Here is a 21,013-nt window from a genome sequence, read left to right as displayed (position 1 = left end):
GACTGGGTGGGACAGTGGGTCAGACACTGTCCTTTCCCCCCCTTGCTCTGGGACTGGGTGGGACAGTGGATCAGAAACTGTCCTTTCCCCCCCCCCCCGCCCTGGGACTGGGTGAGACAGTGGGTCAGACGCTGTCCTTTCCCCCCCCACCCTGGGACTGGGTGAGATAGTGGGTCAGACGCTGTCTTTTACCCCCTTCCCTCTTCCTCTGGGTCTGAGCGGGGACAGTAAATGTTGCAGTGGTTGGACATACCCATGTGGGTACTTATAGTGAGGTGGAGAACTCCCATTACCCATGATCCTGTGACCAGTAGGGATCTGGGACTTTTCATTTCTGAACGTTTCAGCAATTAGTTGTGCAGTTTTTTGTTCACATTCAAACTTCTGCAGTGAATTGCCGCCTGCTCAGCCCACAATCCCCTCCCCAAATGGAGTACCCAAGCCTGGGCTTGGGCGGAGAGAGCAGGCAGGAAACGTTCCCCTCTCCAAATCCTGTGAGGAATATCATGACCCAAACCATCTCCCAACCATCCTTCCCCACTCCCTCCCACAACACCTCCACGCATATCTACTGCCTACAATAATCCCCGTTGTAAGTGGCCTGGGCCCAACTGAGAGCCAGTGCATTTATAATCCACCGACAATCTTTGGTTAACTCAAGTGTTACCCCGAGACAGAGAGAGGGAGAGAGATAGAGAGTTAGAACGTGAGATGGTGGTTAAGTACGGGCTGGTGATGAAACATGTTACATGACAGAGAGCCGGGGAAGGGGATTCGCATCGGGGATAGTATAGGTCAGAATTAATGGGGTAAAGGGCGGAGGTCAATGGTCGACTGGTCTCCTGGGTCTGGAACTGTGCTGGGTTCGTAGAGCAGCCTGTGGGGTAAATGGTGGTGGTGGAGGGGCTGGGGAAGGGAAGAGGTTTGGGGGGCAAAGGTGGGATGGGAAGGGGGAGGGTGTGACTCAAACTCAAGCTGTTTCTGACCTGGGCTTCCTTGACGTTGACACTGGGTGAAAAGATTGGGGAGAGGTTCCAGTCTCTGGCATTGACCGCTGTTACCTCGGGGGGGAGGAAATAAACCAGACATTCAGCACAATTAAACCAAAATCCAGCAAGGACTCTCCCTTCCGGCTAGAACATAACTCAGGACTGAATTTTAATAATATCCTGCGTTACTGAGCACCAGTGCTCCCTGTACAGGGGGAGCACTGCACAAGCCACCCAACCAAGCGTCCCATCTGTCCTCCGGTGTAAAATAAATGGAATATTTTACATTCGTATGCATTGGGGGAGTCGGTGGGCTGTTAATCCAGGGACCCAGGGTCAATGTGGTTAGTTCGAATCCCGCATTAAGGCTGGAATAGTGACCATTGTCGATTACCGGAGGTCAACACTGGAAAGAAGCTCACGTCAAATCCTGCTAACCAGCCTCCCGGTCCCGTCACACAGTTCCCCAAAAGGGAAGCGAGGGTGATAATATGTAAGAAGAACATCAGCGCATCCTGGCAGAACTATGAACCAGAGGAGCTGGAGTAGGCCTCACTCGGCTCAGTGAGCCTGCACTGATCTCAGAGGGCTGGTTTTGTACCACATCTCTACCTTCCCATTCTCCCTTCGATTCCCTCAGTGCCAATCACCTGCCCATCTCAATACCAAATGCGCCTGACGGGCAGCACGGTGGCTCAGTGGTTGGCACTGCTGCCTCACAGCAGCAGGGACCCGGGTTCGATTCCAGCCTCGAGTGTCTGTCTGTGTGGAGTTTGCACCTCCTCCGCGTGTCTGCGTGGGTTTCCTCCGGGTGCTCCGGTTTCCTCCCACGGTCCAAAGATGTGCAGGTTAGGGTGGATTGGCCATGCTAAATTGCCCCATAGCGTTCAGTGATGTGTAGGTTGGGTGCATTAGTTAGGGGTAAATGTAGAGTAATAGGGTAGGGGAATGGATCTGGCTGGGATACTGTTCGGAGGGTCAGTGTGGACTTGTAGGGCCTATCTCCACATTTTCAGGATTCTATGAACTTGAAGAACTGCAAACCTTTACAACCCTCTGAGTGAAGACCTTCCTCTGTATGGGAACCCTGAACGGTCCACCTCCATAACCTGAACTTAGGACGTCCAGCCAGAAGAAACATCAACCCTGTCAAACCCACTGAGAATTAACTTAATTCACGTGAGAATCCCCTCTCATTCTTCTCAATTCCACTGAATATATGATTTGCAGGAGCCGGTGTTGGACTGGGGTGGACAAAGTTAAAAATAACACAACACCAGGTTTAATTGGAAGCACTAGCTTTTGGAGCGCTGCTCCTTCATCAGGTTGTTGTGTTCAGAGCAGCGCTCCAAAAGCTGGTGCTTCCAAATAAAACCTGTTGAGTGGCACGGTGGCTCAGTGGTTAGCACTGCTGCCTCACAACGCCAGAGACCATGGGTTCGATTCCAGCCTCAGGCGACTGACTGTGTGGAGTATGCACATTCTCCCCGTGTCTGTGTGGGTTTCCTCCCACAGTCCAAAAATGTGCAGGTCAGGGTGGATTGGCCATGGGAAATTGCCCGTAGTGTTAAGTGAAGGGGTAAATGTAGGGCAATGGGTCTGGGTGGGTTGCTCTTCAGAGGGTCGGTGTGGATTTGTTGGGCCGAAGGGCCTGTTTCCACACTGTAACTAGTCTAATCTAATCATAACCTGGTGTTGTGTGATTTTTAACAGAATATATGCTAATTTTTACCCTATCTATCTGCAGCAGAGATGGAAGGGATACATTGTTTTTATCTTACATTTAGGTGTGGGCATAACATGCCCTGTATACGTTCTGACCCAGGCATTACTATACTCTGTTGTGGTGCGTGTTAACTCCTACAGTCAGTGTTTCGCCCTCTGTTAGAAAGGAGCTGCACTGTCACATCCAGCCACCAAGTGGCAATATTACCATAGTTCCCTATCCTGAAAGGGTGAACTTCATAAATAATAATGCTTTTAATCATTCACTTCAGTGAGAGAGACAGAGAGAGAGGGACGGTATAAGGGGGGGGGGGGGGGGAGAGAGACATAGTGAGAGAGGAGGAAGGTAGAGAAATAGAAGGTGGGGGAGAGAGAGAGAGAGAGGGAGTGGAGAGAGAGAGGAAGGACAGAGAGAGACAGAAGGATAGAGTGAAGGGCAAAAGACAATGGGAGGAGAGAGAGAGAGAAATAGGCAGAAAAGAGAAATAACGGGAAGGGAGAGAGACAGGGCGGAGACAGAAGGGAGTAAGGAGACAGGAAACAGTGACAAAGGGAACAGAGGGAGGGAAGAGAGAGGGAGAGAGACAGAGATGGGGGAGGATGGAGAGACGAGGAAAGGTAGAGAGAGACAGAGGGATGTGAGAGAGACGGAGAGAAACAAGGGAGACGGAACGACAAGGGGGAGACAGGCAAAGAGAGGGAAGAGAGATGGAGAGGCAGAGAGAGGAGACATAGGAACAAATATCGACGGAATTAAGGAAAAATAAATAGAAGGGAGAGAGAGAGGCAAGGGCAAAGAAAGGGTTTGTATTTCTACAGCATCTTCATGTCCTTAGGACATCCCTGAGGAAATTCATGATCCCTTAAACGTTCAGACACAGTTGAAATGTAGAGGCAGTTTGACATGAGGTGGGAGAGACAGCGCACAAGCTGACAGCATTATTACTGAAACAATGAGCATGGCCTGATACAGCTGCAGGTCTCCCCCTTTCCCGGCCCTTCACCAGGTCAAGATGTGTCCTACCCCTTCTCAAGGGCAATTCGAGATGGGTGCAACAAACGCCACCTGCCCATCACGCCTGCTGGAAGGACCTTTTGCAAAAACAAAATCAAGCCGTACTTTCCGTTTCTCCTTCTTGTCGTCCTTCTTGGTAAAGACAGTGTGGACCCACCAGATCTTGGTGAACATGCTGCCATAAGCTAGGCTGAAGCCCAGGCCTAGTAACCACACTCGAGCCTGTGGGGGAGGTCAAACAAAAGAACGCGTTAACGTTTAACTTGGAGATGCACACTGGGCCACGAACCTTACCCCTTTTTGAGAAGATTCATGGACCAGACTAAACCCCCTCAAGGTTTATTAGGATAGCCTAGACTCTGACTATTTCTTATTTTAAAATTGAGTGTAAGGCATTCCGTTCCAGATGCAATTCGATTGGTCAAACTATTCAACTTCAAGCATCACGTAATTTATTTTTATTTTACAATTAAAATCATTGAACCATGGAATCCCTACAGTGTGGAAACAGGCCATTTTCCCCAACAAGTCCCAACCGACCCTCCACAGAGCAACCCAACCAGACCCATTCCCCCTACCCTATACTTACCCCTGTACCTAACTTACACATCCCTGGACACGATGGGACAATTTAGCACGGCCATTCCATCATAACCTGCACGTCTTTGGATTGTGGGAGGAAACTGGAGCATCCGGAGGAAACCCACGCAGACGCGGGGAGAATGTGCAAACTCCACGCAGACAGTTGCCCGAGGTTGGAATCGAACCCGGGGCCCTGGCGTTGTGAGGCAGCGGTGCTAACCACTGAGCCACCGTGCCACCCCAAAATACAGACAATATAAAAATAAAAGAATTGGCTTAACTGTCACTCTATTGAAATGCTTAAGAAAATAATAGATATATTAACTACTACTGATTAACTGTTCCAATACAGTAACAGTCCATAAACACACCCTTGGCAAAGGCAAATTCAGTAAAATAGATTGTCTCACACACAAACCTGGCAGCAGGAAGAGAACCCCCGCCTTCAGCTGTAACAGGGAGAGGAATAAGATCTTCCACATCCAACTTCAAGACACCAGCAATTGCTGCAAACTAAAACTAAAAATCTGTGGGAGATTGCCCCCACCCATTCAGGCTGCTTCTATTGTTCTAACTTTAAAAAAAAACACCTAGAGTCTCCCAAGCTGTTTACTTTGTTGGCTTTGAGTGGAACACTCATCACCTCTTGGCTCAACCTTTCTTCATGAAAGAAACTAGGATGAAGTACACTTCTTAAAGCCGTAGTATCATCACAACTAGAATTGTTTTCAAATTCCCCCGACAGTCTGTTTGGGGGATAAAATCAAACCCAGTCAGGCTTTCTGTTTGGACATAGGCCGCAATGGGGGCGGATCGAAAGGGTTTTCCGGCTCTCCGTTGAGAACCAAGGCCGTTGCCGTGTTACTGGAAGATCTTTCATTTATATAACATCTTTCACAGCCTCAATCATTTCAAAACAACTACTAAAGTCGGCTTGAAGGGGAGTCAACGTCTTAGAAAAACGAGGCAGCCAATTTTGTGCACAGCAAAGGGACGGTGCTCAGATGATCCACTTTGTAGCGGTTTTGGCTGAGGAGGCTAACTATTGACTCAAATAATTGCTTTGCCCATTAATTATGGGCAAATTCCTTGTGTCTGTCTGAGAAGGTAGGTGGGTCCTCGATTTGGTGTCTTCTGCAGAAGGAGGCACCTCTAATTTATCTGCACCCTCTCAGCGCTGCACAAAGGGTTTTGAATATGTCCCCAAAGTGTAAATCCAGTGCAAGACCTCCTGACTCAGGGACAGGAGTGTGGCCGATTGGAGACCTCGGTGCAGGTTCTGTCGGGGACAGACTCCCAGCAGCCGGGAATACCTGCGGAAGTGCCATTCAGTGCATCTTTATTCAGCCGTGGGTCAGGGGTAACACGGTGGCTCAGTGGTTAGCACTGCTGCCTCACAGCACCGGGAGCCTGGGTTCGATTCCAGCCTCGGGCGACTGTCTGTGTGGAGTTTGCACATCCTCCCCGTGTCTGCGTGGGTTTCCTCCGGGTACTCCGGTTTCCTCCCACAGTCCAAAGATGTGCAGGTCAGGTGAATTGGCCGTGCTAAATTGTCCCACAGTGTTCAGGAATGTATAGGTTAGGTGCATTAGTTGGGGGCAGAGGAGGGGTCTGGGTGGGTTACTCTTCAGAGGGTTAGGGTGGACTTATTGGGCCGAAGGGCCTGTTTCCACACTGTGGGGGGTTCTACTCTACTCTAACACCCTTGTCTCAGATAGAGTCAAACACCATTTAAAAGGCAGTTGGACAAATACATGGATAGGGGAGGCTTAGAAGGATACGGGCCAAGTGCAGGGAAATGGGGTTAGCGTGGATGGACATTTTGGTCAGCATGGGCCAGTTTGGGCTGAGGAGCTGTCTCCATGATGTAGGACTCGATGACTCTAATGCAGTTACCTGACCCCAAACTCAGACAGAACTTCCCCCCACCCTCCCCAGCCGCCTGTTGTGAAAAACATCCAATCGACGGGGATTTCAGTTCAGGGAGAAGCGACGTCTTGCTTGAATTGTGTAAGAGGTTGGTGAGGAGCACCTGGAATGCCCTCTGCAGGTTTGGTCCCCTTACCTCGGGAAAGATACTCTTGCCATAACAGCGAGAGCGACAAAGGTTCATCAGGTTTCTCCCCACAGTGGCGGGAGAAGGGAAATTGGGAAATTGAGCCTGTTCCCTTTGGAGATTTGAACAATGAGCATGTGCGGCCAACTCAAGGAGATAGTCTGGGGCAGATGCAGGTAAGACGTTTGCCCCACTCGGAAATTTCATATTTGGAGATGAGAAGGAGTTATCTTACTCGGAGGATTGTGAACCCGTTTGGAATTCTCTACCACAGAGGGCTGTGGGTGCTCAGTCTTTGCGTCTGTTTAAGGGAGAGATCAATAGGTTTCTGATTACCAGCGGTGCAGAGGATTATGGGTGTGGGGGGTGGGGGTTGACTAAAAGGATAGGTGTTACGTCAGCCGTGATCGTATGGGCTGGCAGGCTTGATGGGCTGGATCGCCCACTCCTGCTCCTACGTTCCTAAGTCCTGTCTGGCTGCATAAAGGAAAGAACGAACAACCTCGAGACGTCACAAAATTCAAAATGGGGCAATGACGTATCCGTGGCAACGTCACGAGGAGCTCCAATAACAAGGGGGCTCTGGGACACATGGGCTCAGATCCCATTTGGTAGAACTTAAATGCCATACAGAATTGGAAACTAGTCCCAGCAATTCGGAAATGATCACTGAGCACCCCAATAGGGGAAGGAATTCTGCCCTCCTTGCCCAGTCAGCCCACTACGGGACTCCAAACCCACAGTAAAGTGGCTGAAGTTTTACTGCCTGATTGAAACAGCCCAGCAAGATTGTCAGTCTAAGGGCAATCAGGAATGAGCAATAAATGCCGGGGATGCACATATCCCATGAAAGAATTTTTTGAAAAAGCCAATTAAGTATTTTTCAAGGCTAGTTGGCTGCTGTTGTGAGTGAGTGAGTGAATGAATGAGCTTTATTGTCACATGTACTCAAATGAGTCCAGTGAAACGTTGATAGGTCGCCACTTAGAGCATCATCCTAGGTACTGAGGTACAGCTTCAGTTACAAGATTAGTTCCAGTGTCACCAATGTGACCAACACACAGCGCCATCTTAGGTACAGAGTACCGTGGTACAATCCTCAGCTACGGGATAGAGGAATGAAAAACACAATGTGCTGGAGAAACTGAGCAGGTCTGCCAGTACCCGTAAAAAGAGAGAAAGAGAGAGAGAGCGCGCGAGACAGACGTTAACGTTCCGACTCTGTGTGTTGGCACACCTCACCTGGCAAACCAGAGGGAAGTGCCACTGGTGGATGTGGTAACCGTCTAATCCAAGCGGGAATACAGCCGCCAGGGCCAGGGTGCAGCCCACTGCCGTCATGTTATTCAGGTAGGGCTGGGAGTTCTGAATGTACCTGGGAAAGAACACACTCGTGACCAACAATGTCCTGCGTCTGCATGGTAGATGCTCGGAAGTCTCGCGCCAAAGGAGATGGTGCTGTTTGGTCTGTAACGTCTGGACTGGCTATACAAACGAGGTGTCATTGCCAGGTACCGATCTCCTGCTTCCCCACCCTCCCTCCCTCAGCCCCACCCCATACCCTTGGGCACATTGCTTAGATCCAAATAACCATCCAGTGCAAATCTGAAATGCCTCAGTTGAACCCGCACCCAAACCACTTGCTGAGTGGGAAAGGTTTCGCTTCCATGTTCCCTGCTACTTTTGCAAATCATTTTAAAATCTATGCTGTCCCCCTCTGGTTCCTTTTAGGAACAGGAACAGTTTCCCCCTCTATCTGCACATGATTTCAAACACCTTGATCATAGAATCCCTACAGTGTGGAAACAGGCCATTCGGCCCAACAAGTCCACGCCAACCTCTCCAAAGTGTAACCCACCCAGACCTATTCCTCTACAGTTACCCCTAACTAATGCACCTAGCCTCACATCCCTGAACACTACGGGCAATTTAGCACGGTCAATTCACCTGACCTGCACATCTTTGGACTGCAGGCGGAAACCCACACAGACAATGAGAGGATGTGCAAACTCTACACAGACAGTCGCTTGAGGGTGGAATCGAACCTGGGTCCCGGGCGCCTTGAAGAGGCAGTGCTAACCACTGAGCCACCATGATCAAGTCCCCTGCTAGCCTTCTTAAATAGAACCAATATCCCAATATGGGCGCCTTGCATGGGTGGGATTGGGGGCAACTTCTGAACAAAACATGGCGCCGAATGACACAAGGAGACATTGGGGCATATGACCAAAAACAAAAGAATAGATTTCAAGGTTCATTTTAAAGCCAGCGAGACAGCCAGAGAGGCTCATTAAGGACAATTCACAGGCTGGGGCTCAGACACACAGAAGCAGAGCCAATGACACTGGAGCGATTAATCGGGGATACACAAGAGGTCAGACTCAGATGAACACAAATCGCATGAAGGGTTTCTGAGGCTGAGGGAGAAACAGAGAGAAAGAGAGAGAGAGAGAGAGAGAGGGAAGGGCAAGGGATTGGAGAACTTTGCAAACGAGGATGAGCTTTTTAAAAAGGAGGGTTTGCCGGAATGGGAGTCAGTACAGGTCACCCGGGGTGATGACCGAACAACATGAATCACTGAGCCCCTTCCACACATCCCCACTTACCGGACGTTACTGTTGTAGATGTTAAATGTGAGGCAGATGATTCCCAGCAAAATCCCGAGCCCGGCCAGCACCGAGACCGACACAAAGAGCTTCTGGGATAAGTATCGAAAAGTCGGGATGACCTTCGTATGGTCAGCAGGAGGGGTCCCACCTGCAAAGGCAAGGCAACAACAGTCAAGGGTAAGGACGCTGGGCTCATTGTAAGCACAAAGTTTCATAACACCCTAAGCCCTACAATTAGATTGTAGGCGGCACGGTGGCACAGTGGTTAGCACTGCTGCCTCACAGGTGGGCGGCACGGTGGCACAGTGGTTAGCAATGCTGCCTCACAGCGCCAGAGACCCAGATTCAATTCCTGATTCAATTCCTGACTCAGGCGACTGACTGTGTGGAGTTTGCACATTCTCCCCGTGTCTGCGTGGGTTTCCTCCGGGTGCTCCGGTTTCCTCCCACAGTCCAAAGATGTGCGGGTCAGGTGAATTGGCCATGCTAAATTGCCCGTAGTGTTAGGTAAGGGGTAAATGTAGGGGTATGGGTGGGTTGCACTTCGGCGGGTCGGTGTGGACTTGTTGGGCCGAAGGGCCTGTTTCCACACTGTAAGTAATCTAATCTAATCTAGATTCCAGTCTGTAACTCACTCCCAGGTATCCATTATTCTATATATAAACCATCTGAACCCCTCGATTAGATTCTAGTCTGTAACTCACTCCCAGGTATCCATTATTCTGTATATAAACCATCTGAACCCCTCGATTAGATTCTAGTCTGTAACTCACTCCCAGGTATCCATTATTCTTTATATAAACCATCTGAACCCCTCGATTAGATCCCAGTCTGTAACTCACTCCCAGGTATCCATTATTCTGTATATAAACCATCTGAACCCCTCGATTAGATACCAGTCTGTAACTCACTCCCAGGTATCCATTATTCTATATATAAACCATCTGAACCCCTTGATTAGATTCCAGTCTGTAACTCACTCCCAGGTATCCATTATTCTGTATATAAACCATCTGAACCCCTCGATTAGATTCTAGTCTGTAACTCACTCCCAGGTATCCATTATTCTGTATATAAACCATCTGAACCCCTCGATTAGATTCCAGTCTGTAACTCACTCCCAGGTATCCATTATTCTGTATATAAACCATCTGAACCCCTCGAATAGATTCCAGTCTGTAACTCACTCCCAGGTATCCATTATTCTGTATATAAACCATCTGAACCCCTCGATTAGATTCCAGTCTGTACCTCACTCCCAGGTATCCATTATTCTTTATATAAACCATCTGAACCCCTCGATTAGATCCCAGTCTGTAACTCACTCCCAGGTATCCATTATTCTATATATAAACCATCTGAACCCCTCGATTAGATTCCAGTCTGTAACTCACTCCCAGGTATCCATTATTCTATATATAAACCATCTGAACCCCTCGATTAGATCCCAGTCTGTAACTCACTCCCAGGTATCCATTATTCTATATATAAACCATCTGAACCCCTCGATTAGATCCCAGTCTGTAACTCACTCCCAGGTATCCATTATTCTGTATATAAACCATCTGAACCCCTCGATTAGATACCAGTCTGTAACTCACTCCCAGGTATCCATTATTCTGTATATAAACCATCTGAACCCCTCGATTAGATTCCAGTCTGTAACTCATGGGTCCCTATTTCAACCCAATCTCCATGAGTAGAGTGATTAATTCATATTGTTAATGATTTTTCCCCGAACAGGCCGCCCAGGATCTGACTGTGAACCGGGAGGTGGGTAAGAGGGTTAAATCCCTCCTGTGGGAACAGGCTGCCCAGGTTCTGACATTGATTCGGGAGAAGGGGGCTGGGGGAGAGGGTTAATCCTCTTCTGTAGGAACAGCTTGCCCAAGGATATGACTGTCAACCGGGGGGTGGGCGGCGGGGCGGGGTGGGGAGGGGGGGGTGCTGGGTGAGACGGTTAATCCCCTCCTGTGGGAACAGGCTGCCCAGGATCTGACTGTGAACCGGGAGAAGGGGGGTGGGGGAGAGGGTTAATCTCCTCCTGTGGGAACAGATTGCCCAGGATCTGACTTTGAACCGGAAGAAGGGGGGTGGGGGAGAGGGTTAATCCCCTCCTGTAGGAACAGATTGCCCAGGATCTGACTTTGAACCGGGAGAAGGGGGGTGGGGCAGAGGGTTAATCCCCTCCTGTAGGACAGGTTGCCCAAGGATATGACTGTCAACCGGGGGGTGGGGGTGGGCTGGGTGAGAGGGTTCCTCCCCTCCTGTGGGAACAGGCTGCCCAGGATCTGACTGTGAACCGAGGGGTGGGGAGGGGGGTGAGTGAGAGGGTTAATCCCCTCCTGTAGGAACAGGCTGCCCAGGATCTGACTTTGAACCGAGAGAAGGCGGGTGGGGGAGAGGGTTAATCCCCTCCTGTGGGAACAGGCTGCCCAGGATCTGACTGTGAACCGGGAGATGGTGGAGAGGGTTAATCCCCTCCTGTGGGAACAGGCTGCCCAGGATCTGACTTTGAACCGAGAGAAGGCGGGTGGGGGAGAGGGTTAATCCCCTCCTGTGGGAACAGGCTGCCCAGGATCTGACTGTGAACCGGGAGGTGGGGGAGAGGGTTAATCCCCTCCTGTGGGAACAGGCTGCCCAGGATCTGACTTTGAACCGAGAGAAGGGGGGGTGGGGGAGAGGGTTAATCCCCTCCTGTGGGTACAGGCTGCCCAGAATCTGACTGCGGAGTCAGGCTTTGGCGAGGGTGTTGTATATACTGCCTCTTTTCAGGAATGGGCCACCCAGATCGCTGGTGGTGTTTTCAAGGAGACATCACGGTGGAGCACGGATCTCCAGCTTTGATTTTTCCATGGCAACAGCCCTGAGAGCCACTGCGGCAATCCACCAAGGTTGCTATGGTGACCTAATAGAGGCCTGCATGAGTCGGAGAAGCTCCAGCGGTTTCTATGGAGATTAAAGACCAGAGCGTTGACATCAAAAACCTTTCCTCCCACGCTCCCAGTATTGTCTCATTACTGGAGCCCTGTACAAGAGCTGTGTGTGGGGTACCAGTATTCCCAGAGGTGTGTGAGGTCACTCCTTCATACCTGCTGTTTCTGAACAAGAAATATCACCTTGATATCCTTGAATTTTCAACAAAGCAAATATCTAACCTGACTGCTGTACAAACTAACCTTTCCATTAACTTACAGAGCAGCAAATACAATAATGGACAGCCTGGGATTGAGGTACAGACTGGAATCTAATCGAGGGGTTCAGATGGTTTATATACAGAATAATGGATACCTGGGAGTGAGTTACAGACTGGAATCTAATTGAGGGGTTCAGATGGTTTATACATAGAATAATGGATACCTGGGAGTGAGTTACAGACTGGAATCTAATCGAGGGGTTCAGATGGTTTATATATAGAATAATGGATACCTGGGAGTGAGTTACAGACTGGAATTTAATCGAGGGGTTCAGATGGTTTATATACAGAATAATGGATACCTGGGAGTGAGGTACAGACTGGAATCTAATCGAGGGGTTCAGATGGTTAATATACAGAATAATGGATACCTGGGAGTGAGTTACAGACTGGAATCTAATCGAGGGGTTCAGATGGTTTATATATAGAATAATGGATACCTGGGAGTGAGTTACAGACTGGAATCTAATCGAGGAGTTCAGATAGTTTATATATAGAATAATGGATACCTGGGGGTGAGTTACAGACTGGAATCTAATCGAGGAGTTCAGATAGTTTATATATAGAATAATGGATACCTGGGATTGAGGTACAGACTGGAATCTAATCGAGGGGTTCAGATGGTTTATATACAGAATAATGGATACCTGGGGGTGAGTTACAGACTGGAATCTAATCGAGGAGTTCAGATAGTTTATATATAGAATAATGGATACCTGGGAATGAGTTTAAGACTGGAATCTAATCGAGGGGTTCAGATAGTTTATATATAGAGTAACGGGTACCTCGGAATGAGTTACAGACTGGAATCTAATCGAGGAGTTCAGATAGTTTATATATAGAATAATGGATACCTGGGAGTGAGTTACAGACTGGAATCTAATCGAGGGGTTCAGATGGTTTATATATAGAATAATGGATACCTGGGAGTGAGTTACAGACTGGAATCTAATCGAGGGGTTCAGATGGTTTATATACAGAATAATGGATACCCGGGAATGAGTTACAGACTAGAATCTAATTGAGGGGTTCAGATGGTTTATATACAGAATAATGGATACCTGGGAGTGAGTTACAGACTAGAATCTAATCGAGGGGTTCAGATGGTTTATACACAGAATAATGGATACCTGGGAGTGAGTGACAGATTGGAATCTAATCGAGGGGGTCAGATGGTTTATATACAGAATAATGGATACCTGGGAGTGAGTGACAGATTGGAATCTAATCGAGGGGTTCAGATGATTTATATACAGAATAATGGATACCTGGGAGTGATTTCAGACTGGAATCTAATCGAGGGGCTCAGATGGTTTATATACAGAATAATGGATACCTGGGAGTGATTTCAGACTGGAATCTAATCGAGGGGTTCAGATGGTTTATATACAGAATAATGGATACCCGGGAGTGAGTTACAGACTGGAATCTAATCGAGGAGTTCAGATGGTTTTTTATAGAATAATGGATACCTGGGAGTGAGTGACAGATTGGAATCTAATCGAGTGGTTCAGATGGTTTATATACAGAATAATGGATACCTGGGAGTGAGTTACAGACTCGAATCTAATCCAGGGGTTCAGATGGTTTACGTATACAGTAATGGATACCTGGGGGTGAGTTACAGACTGGAAACTAATTCATTAGTTGAACTTGATTTGAAAAGGAAATGTTTGAAAAGGGATATGTAAATGAGACAAATCTCAAGCCCAGGGTGTAAGTGTTGGAGATGTGGTGCTGTGGTCCCAGAGTGTTGCTGCTAATTAATATAATGTCAGCTTCTGTGAGCTGCTGTGGGACGTGTGCAGTACACCAGGCAGCAGGCAGCTATGGGTGCACTAATTGGGGATTATCGTGGCCCTACTCATGGCTTCCCACACAATACATTGTCTTCATTCCCTCCTTCTCTCTGGAACCTGACGGCTTGTTGTATACTGTCAGCTTCAAATGCGCTTTCTCCTATTTCTGACGCTGAGTCTGCCTGTGACTCAGAGGAAACCTGTGCGCGGTCGAGTCCCGGTAACCTGAGCACAATCTGAACCGGCACCCCCCCCCGTGTGTGGTACAGGAGTACTGCTGCACTGCTGGAGCTGCCGCATTTGACACGGGTGGTCAGGATCCTCGCTGCCCTCGGTGGTCTATCTGAAGAGGAGCAATGGGCTTTGTGCTGGAATCTTGGCCATACCTTCCCCTTCGATCATCATCACTAAGGCAATTTCTCACGCTGCTGTTTGCAAGGTCTCACTGTGTATAAACTGGTTGCTGCGATTTCTGGTTAGCAGCAGTAACTGGCTTGTGTTAATACGGCTGTCTCTATGGTTTAAGCTCAATACAGTGCGGGCTTCATGGACTCTGCCTGCTGTTTGGGATTCAGTCCACTCTCTCTCTCTCTCTCAAGACTCTGTCACTGAGCTCGACTGTCCTTACTCTGACTCTGCTGCTTTACCTTGTTAGCCTAGATCTTAGGAGCTCTGTGAAACTCTCTACTCTCAAACTTGAATATCCAATACCGATTGCAGATCTAGTTCAGGCTTGTGCACATGATGTTGTGGTGGTGGGACAGTGGCTCAGTGGTTAGCACTGCTGCCTCACGGTGCTGGGGACCCAGGTTCGATCCCACCCTTGGCCGACTGTGTGAGTGGGTTTTGCACGTTCTCCCTGTGTGTTGCCTCCTGAAGGGCTTCGGAAACATTGACTTTCCTGCTCCTCGGACGCTGTATGACCTGCCGTACACTTCCAGCTTCACATCCATTCACCCTGGCACCTTCAGTCCTTACTGTCTCCGCAGTCTGACGATGTGCAGGTTAAGGGGAGTGGCCATGGGAAACACAAGGAAGGCTGGGGTGGGATGCACTTCGGAGGGGCAGTGTGGGGTCGAAGGGCTGAATGGCCTGCTTCCACACTGTAGGGATCCTACCATATTAATCCTCATTATTCGAGTGACTACTACATTGACCCTAAGGCCATCTAGTGCACAAACCATGACAGGTGCTATACAAATGCAAGTCATTCTGTCAGTGAAGTTTTGATAAACTATTGTAGCTGGATCCTTAGTCTCAGAGGGAAGCCAACAGATGGTTTCCTGTGCTTGATGGCTGCTGGTACATTCCTGACCCCCTGCCCTTGGAAATGAGAGAGAGTTACCAGGGTCAGGAAAGCCAGGAAGGGATCCTGACAAACCCTCCCATTTCTTAAACCCACAGCATTTCGAAATGTGCCATCTGGGGGTGGGAGTTCCTCAGTGTGGCAGCTGTACACGGGACTCAATGCTTTAATATACATGTGGCTTTGTACAGCTACAACATCAGATCAACAACACTTCGAGACTTCTGCAGCAGCCACATCTTTGTATAAGGACCCTGCAATTCATTCTCTTTGTTAAATATTTACTCATTCCCTTTATTAGAGTTAGAGCATTATTGGACCTGATCCCTCTCTCTGATTTCCTCTGGTCTCCTGATACAGGGACCGTCTGGTCTCCTGGTGCAGGCAGTGGCTGGTTCCTGATACAGAGACCATCTGGTTTCCTAGTGCAGACAGCGTCTGGTCTCCTGAGACAGGGACCGTCTGGTCTCCTGGTGCAGGCTGGGCCTGGTCTCCTGATGCAGGCAGTGTCTGGTCTCCTGATGCAGGCAGTGTCTGATCTCCTGATGCAGGCAGTGTCTGGTCTCTTGATGCAGGCAGTGTCTGATCTCCTGATGCAGGCAGTGTCTGGTCTCCTGATGCAGGCAGTGTCTGGTCTCCTGATGCAGGCAGTGTCTGGTCTCCTGATGCAAGCAGCGTCTGGAATCCTGGTGCAGGCAGTGTCTGGTCTCCTGATGCAGGCAGTGTCTGGTCTCCTGATGCAGGCAGTGTCTGGTCTCCTGATGCAGGCAGTGTCTGGTCTCCTGATGCAGGCAGTGTCTGGTCTCCTGATGCAGGCAGTGTCTGGTCTCCTGGTGCAGGCAGTGTCTGGTCTCCTGGTGCAGGGACCGTCTGATCTCCTGGTGCAGGCAGTGTCTGGTCTCCTGATGCAGGCAGTGTCTGATCTCCTGATGCAGGCAGTGTCTGGTCTCCTGATGCAGGCAGTGTCTGGTCTCTGGATGCAGGCAGTGTCTGGTCTCCTGATGCAGGCAGTGTCTGGTCTCCTGGTGCAGGGACCATCTGGTCTCCTGATGCAGGCAGTGTCTGGTCTCCTGGTGCAGGGACCGTCTGGTCTCCTGATGCAGGCAGTGTCTGGTCTCCTGGTGCAGGCAGTGTCTGATCTCCTGATGCAGGCAGTGTCTGGTCTCCTGGTGCAGGGACCGTCTGGTCTCCTGATGCAGGCAGTGTCTGGTCTCCTGGTGCAGGCAGTGTCTGATCTCCTGATGCAGGCAGTGTCTGGTCTCCTGGTGCAGGGACCGTCTGGTCTCCTGATGCAGGCAGTGTCTGGTCTCCTGATGCAGGGACCGTCTGGTCTCCTGATGCAGGCAGTGTCTGGTCTCCTGGTGCAGGCAGTGTCTGATCTCCTGATGCAGGCAGTGTCTGGTCTCCTGGTGCAGGAACCGTCTGGTCTCCTGATGCAGGCAGTGTCTGGTCTCCTGATGCAGGTGATCTCTTTTTTCTGAGAGCTGCTGTTCCTTTCCAGTTCGCTTCACACTGTGGCTGTATTTTCATCACTTTTCTCTCTGTCTTTTTTTCACTTGCGACGCTGCATGACTAATGTGATTAATTTCTACCCAGCTGGCTCAAGCTGTGAGCACAAACTGCTGCGATTCACGTACTGTCCCGTGACTCCTTCTCTCCTCATTTACTTGCATCTGCAACTCACTAAACATTGCTTTCATTTAATAAAATCTACTGCCTCCTTCTTCTTGACAAATATCTCATTTTGCATTTACATGGCCACATTATGACCACAGGATGTTGGTGCAGAAGTAGGATATCCAGCCCAACTCATCTGCTCTGCCATTCAATGATCTGATAATCCACAACTTCAATTTCCTACCTCTCCTCCATAACCCTTACTTCCCTTACCAATTAAAAATCTATTCCAGCCTTGAATGTACACAACGAACCAGTCTCTGTAGTCAATAATTCCACAGATTCACTGCCCATCTGGAGTTTTAATTCAGATAAATGCGAGGTGCTGCATTTTGGGAAAGCAAATCTTTGCAGGACTTATACACTTAATGGTAAGGTCCGAGGGAGTGTTGCTGAACAAAGAGACCTTGGAGTGCAGGTTCATAGCTCCTTGAAAGTGGAGTCACAGGTAGCTAGGATAATGAAGGCAGCATTTGGTATGCTTTCCTCTATTGGTCAGAGTATTGAGTACAGGAGTTGGGAGGTCATGTTGCGGCTGTACAGGACATTGGTCAGGCCAATGTTGGAATATTGCGTGCAATTCTGGTCTCCTTCCTATCGGAAAGATGTTGTGAAACTTGAATGGGTTCAGAAAAGATTTACAAGGATGTTGCCAGGGTTGAAGGATTTGAGCTATAGGGAGAGGCTGAACAGGCTGGGGCTGTTTTCCCTGGAGCGTTGGAGGCTGAGGGGTGACCTTATAGAGGTTTACAAAATTATGAGGGGCATGGATAGGGTAAATAGACAAAGTCTTTTCCCTGGGATGGGGGAGTCCAGAACTAGCGGGCATAGGTTTAGGGTGAGAGGGGAACGATATAAAAGAGACCTACGGGGCAACGTTTTCACACAGAGGGTGGTACGTGTATGGAATGAGCTGCCAGAGGAAGTGGTGGAGGCTGGTACAATTGCAACATTTAAAAGGCATCTGGATGGGTATATGAATAGGAAGGGTTTGGAGGGATATGGGCTGGGTGCTGGCAGGTGGGACTAGATTAGGTTGGGATATCTGGTCGGCATGGACGGGTTGGACCGAAGGGTCTGTTTCTGTGCTGTACATCTCTATGACTCTGCCTTAAAGGTGTTGCTCAGCTCCTTACTCTGAGATTATGCCTTCTGGTCTGAGACTCTCCCATGAGGGGAAACAATCTTTCCGCATCTACCTTGTCAAGTCCCCAAGGAGTCCTGTATGTTTCAATAAGATCTCTCCTCAATCTTCTCACCTCCAATGAATAGACTCAACCTACTCAGCCTCTCCTCATTAGACAGTCCCTCGAGACATGGTATCAACCTAGTGAGGCTTTTCTGGAATGCCAGCACGTCTTCGATAAGGGGCCCAAAACATTTCACAGTATTCTAGGTGCGGTTTAATAGTGCCTTGTACAGTTTAGTAAGACCACCCTATCTTTAAAGCCTTTGAAACAGAGAGTAACAATCTCCCTGTTGAATTTGCGTGTGAGCTTTTTTTTTGTAATTTGAATGTAGGACTCCCAAATCCCTCTGTGTTGACAATAGACAATAGACAATAGGTGCAGGAGTAGGCCATTCTGCCCTTCGAGCCTGCACCACCATTCAATATGATCATGGCTTAATCAGTATCCTGTTCCTGCCTTATCTCCATAACCCTTGATTCCACTATCCTTGAGAGCTCTATCCAACTCTTTCTTAAACGAATCCAGAGACTGGGCCTCCACTGCCCTCTGGGGCAGAGCATTCCACACAGCCACCACTCTCTGGGTGAAGAAGTTTCTCCTCATCTCTGTCCTAAATGGTCTACCCTGTATTTTTAAGCTGTGTCCTCTGGTTCAGGACTCACCCATCAGCAGAAACATGTTTCCTGCCTCCAGAGTGTCCAATCCTTTAATAATCTTATTCGTCTCAAACAGATCCCCTCTATGTCTTCTAAACTCAAGGGTATACATGCCCAGCTTTATGTTGCAGCTTTATGTAGCCATTCTCCATTTAAATAATACTCGTTTCCTCTAATCTTCTTGTCAAAACTACACATTTCCCCACATTCCATTCCATTCACCAAGTCTTTGCCCACTTCCTTACCCTGTCTACATCCCTCTGCAGACTCTCAGTGTGCCATCTTCACCACTTGCGTTCCTGCCTCTTTCTGTGTCATCTGTGAACATGGTGACAGTCTGTTCACTTTCTTCATCCAAGTCGTTAATATATAATAAATAATTGTGACCCCAGTACTAACCCTTGCTGCACTCCTCTAGTTGCAGGTTACCAACCTGAAACTACCATCTTTATCCTGACTGTCTGTCTTCCATTGGTTAGCCAATCTTCCATCTGTGGTAATATGTAACATCATGGGCTCTTGTTATGTAGCCTAACCCTGTGGTCCCTTATCAAACATCTTCTGAAAATCCAAATACGTTACATCCCCTTCAGCTATCCAGCTTGAGATCTCTTCAAAGAATGTGAATACATTTGCCAGGCATAAATCTCCTGCTTTTGTGAAGATATGCTGACTCTGTTTGATCTTATTCAGCACATCTAAACGGTTCGCTGTTTATGATAGACTCTCACAATTCTCAAGAACAGATATGAAGCAAATTAGCCTGTAGTTATCATAGAGTCATAGAGATGTACAGCATGGAAACAGACCCTTCGGTCCAACCCGCCCATGCCGACCAGATATCCCAACCCAATCTATTCCCACCTGCCAGCACCCGGCCCATATCCCTCCAAACCCTTCCTATTCATATACCCATCCAAATGCCTCTTAAATGCTGTAATTGTACCAGCCTCCACCACATCCTCTGGCAGCTCATTCCATACACGTACCATCATCTGCGTGAAAAAAGTTGCCCCGTAGGTCTCTTTTATATCTTTCCCCTCTCACCCTAAACCTATGCCCTCTAGTTCTGGACTCCCCCACCCCAGGGAAAAAGACTTTGCCTATTTATCCTGTCCATGCCCCTCATAATTTTGTAAACCTCTATAAGGTCACCCCTCAGTCTCCGACGCTCCAGGGAAAACAGCCCCAGCCTGTTCAGCCTCTCCCTGTAGCTCAAGTCCTCCAACTCTGGCAACATCCGTGTAAATCTTTTCTGAACCCTTTCAAGCTTTCTTCTTCCCTTTTTAACTAGAGGTGTAACATTGGCAACCTTCTTGCACTTCTCTAGAATCTAAGGAGTCTTGGAAGATGACTCCCCTATCCCCTATCTCTGCAGGTACTTCCTTTAACATCTGAGGATATGCCCCATCAGGTCCAGGGCACATATAACCTCTTGGCCCTATTCGTCCCCATGTACCTGTTCTCTAGCGATAGTTGTCATCTCAATTTCCTCTCTTTCTTTCCTTCCTTATTATTTTGGATTTCTTGGAATGCCACCATGAAGACTGATGCAAAGGATTTCCTCAATTTCTCTGCCATTTCCTCGTTTCCCTATTATTCTGCCTCCAGCCTCATTCTTGAAGGGACCTTTGTTCACTTTCATTCAATCTTTCTTTTTATGTAACTAAAGAAGCTCTTGCTGATAACCTTGGCAATAATTGCCAGTTCATCCTCAAAGATGACTTCTTCTCGTTATTAGTTTTTGATCGTCTTTTGCTGGTTTTAAAAACTTCTGTCAACCCTCTGGTTTACCACCAATCTTTGACACTTTTATGGGTTTTCTGGCAATGTTGATGGTATCTTTCATTTCCCTGGTCAACCATAGTTGGCTCATATACCTCCCTGAAAGTTTGCTTTCTCACTGCGATGTGTCACAAACTATTTCTTAAGCATCTGTCCCTGATAATCTTTGCTGCAAGACCCCTTTCCCATCCATTTTAATTAACCCCCTCATTCCTTTGTCCTGTGGTATGGTCATTGTTTACCAGGGGTTTTCTCTCTCTGTTTCTGAGGTGTGAGAGGTAATTTCGGTTTAAACTTTAAGATGTGCCTGGACCACAGACTGGTCTATAATAAAAGACAAAACTTTTGTTTCTTTTCTAGAACATTTTATATACTCAAAAGTAGAATAGTTTAAATTGTGCAGAATGCTGACAATTTGTGAGCAGAGT

The 21,013-nt window shown here is 48.3% G+C and overlaps 1 protein-coding gene across 1 annotated transcript in view; it reads right to left on the bottom strand.

Annotated features, from left to right (window-relative positions):
• LOC122541253 (gamma-aminobutyric acid type B receptor subunit 1) overlaps positions 1 to 21,013 on the bottom strand; it is a 134,255-nt gene that overhangs the window by 28,297 nt on the left and 84,945 nt on the right. The window contains 4 exon segments of the mRNA XM_087978963.1: positions 987 to 1,061; positions 3,835 to 3,951; positions 7,610 to 7,742; positions 8,974 to 9,124. Of these exon segments, the coding sequence (XP_087835089.1) occupies positions 987 to 1,061; positions 3,835 to 3,951; positions 7,610 to 7,742; positions 8,974 to 9,124 (476 nt within the window).

Source organism: Chiloscyllium plagiosum, unplaced genomic scaffold (assembly GCF_037043375.1).
Source record: "Chiloscyllium plagiosum isolate Xiang-an unplaced genomic scaffold, Cpla_swu_hap1 HiC_scaffold_35, whole genome shotgun sequence".
Lineage (NCBI taxonomy): Eukaryota > Metazoa > Chordata > Chondrichthyes > Orectolobiformes > Hemiscylliidae > Chiloscyllium > Chiloscyllium plagiosum.
Note: the sequence above shows the minus strand (reverse complement) of the source record. Positions and strands in the feature narration are given on the sequence as shown.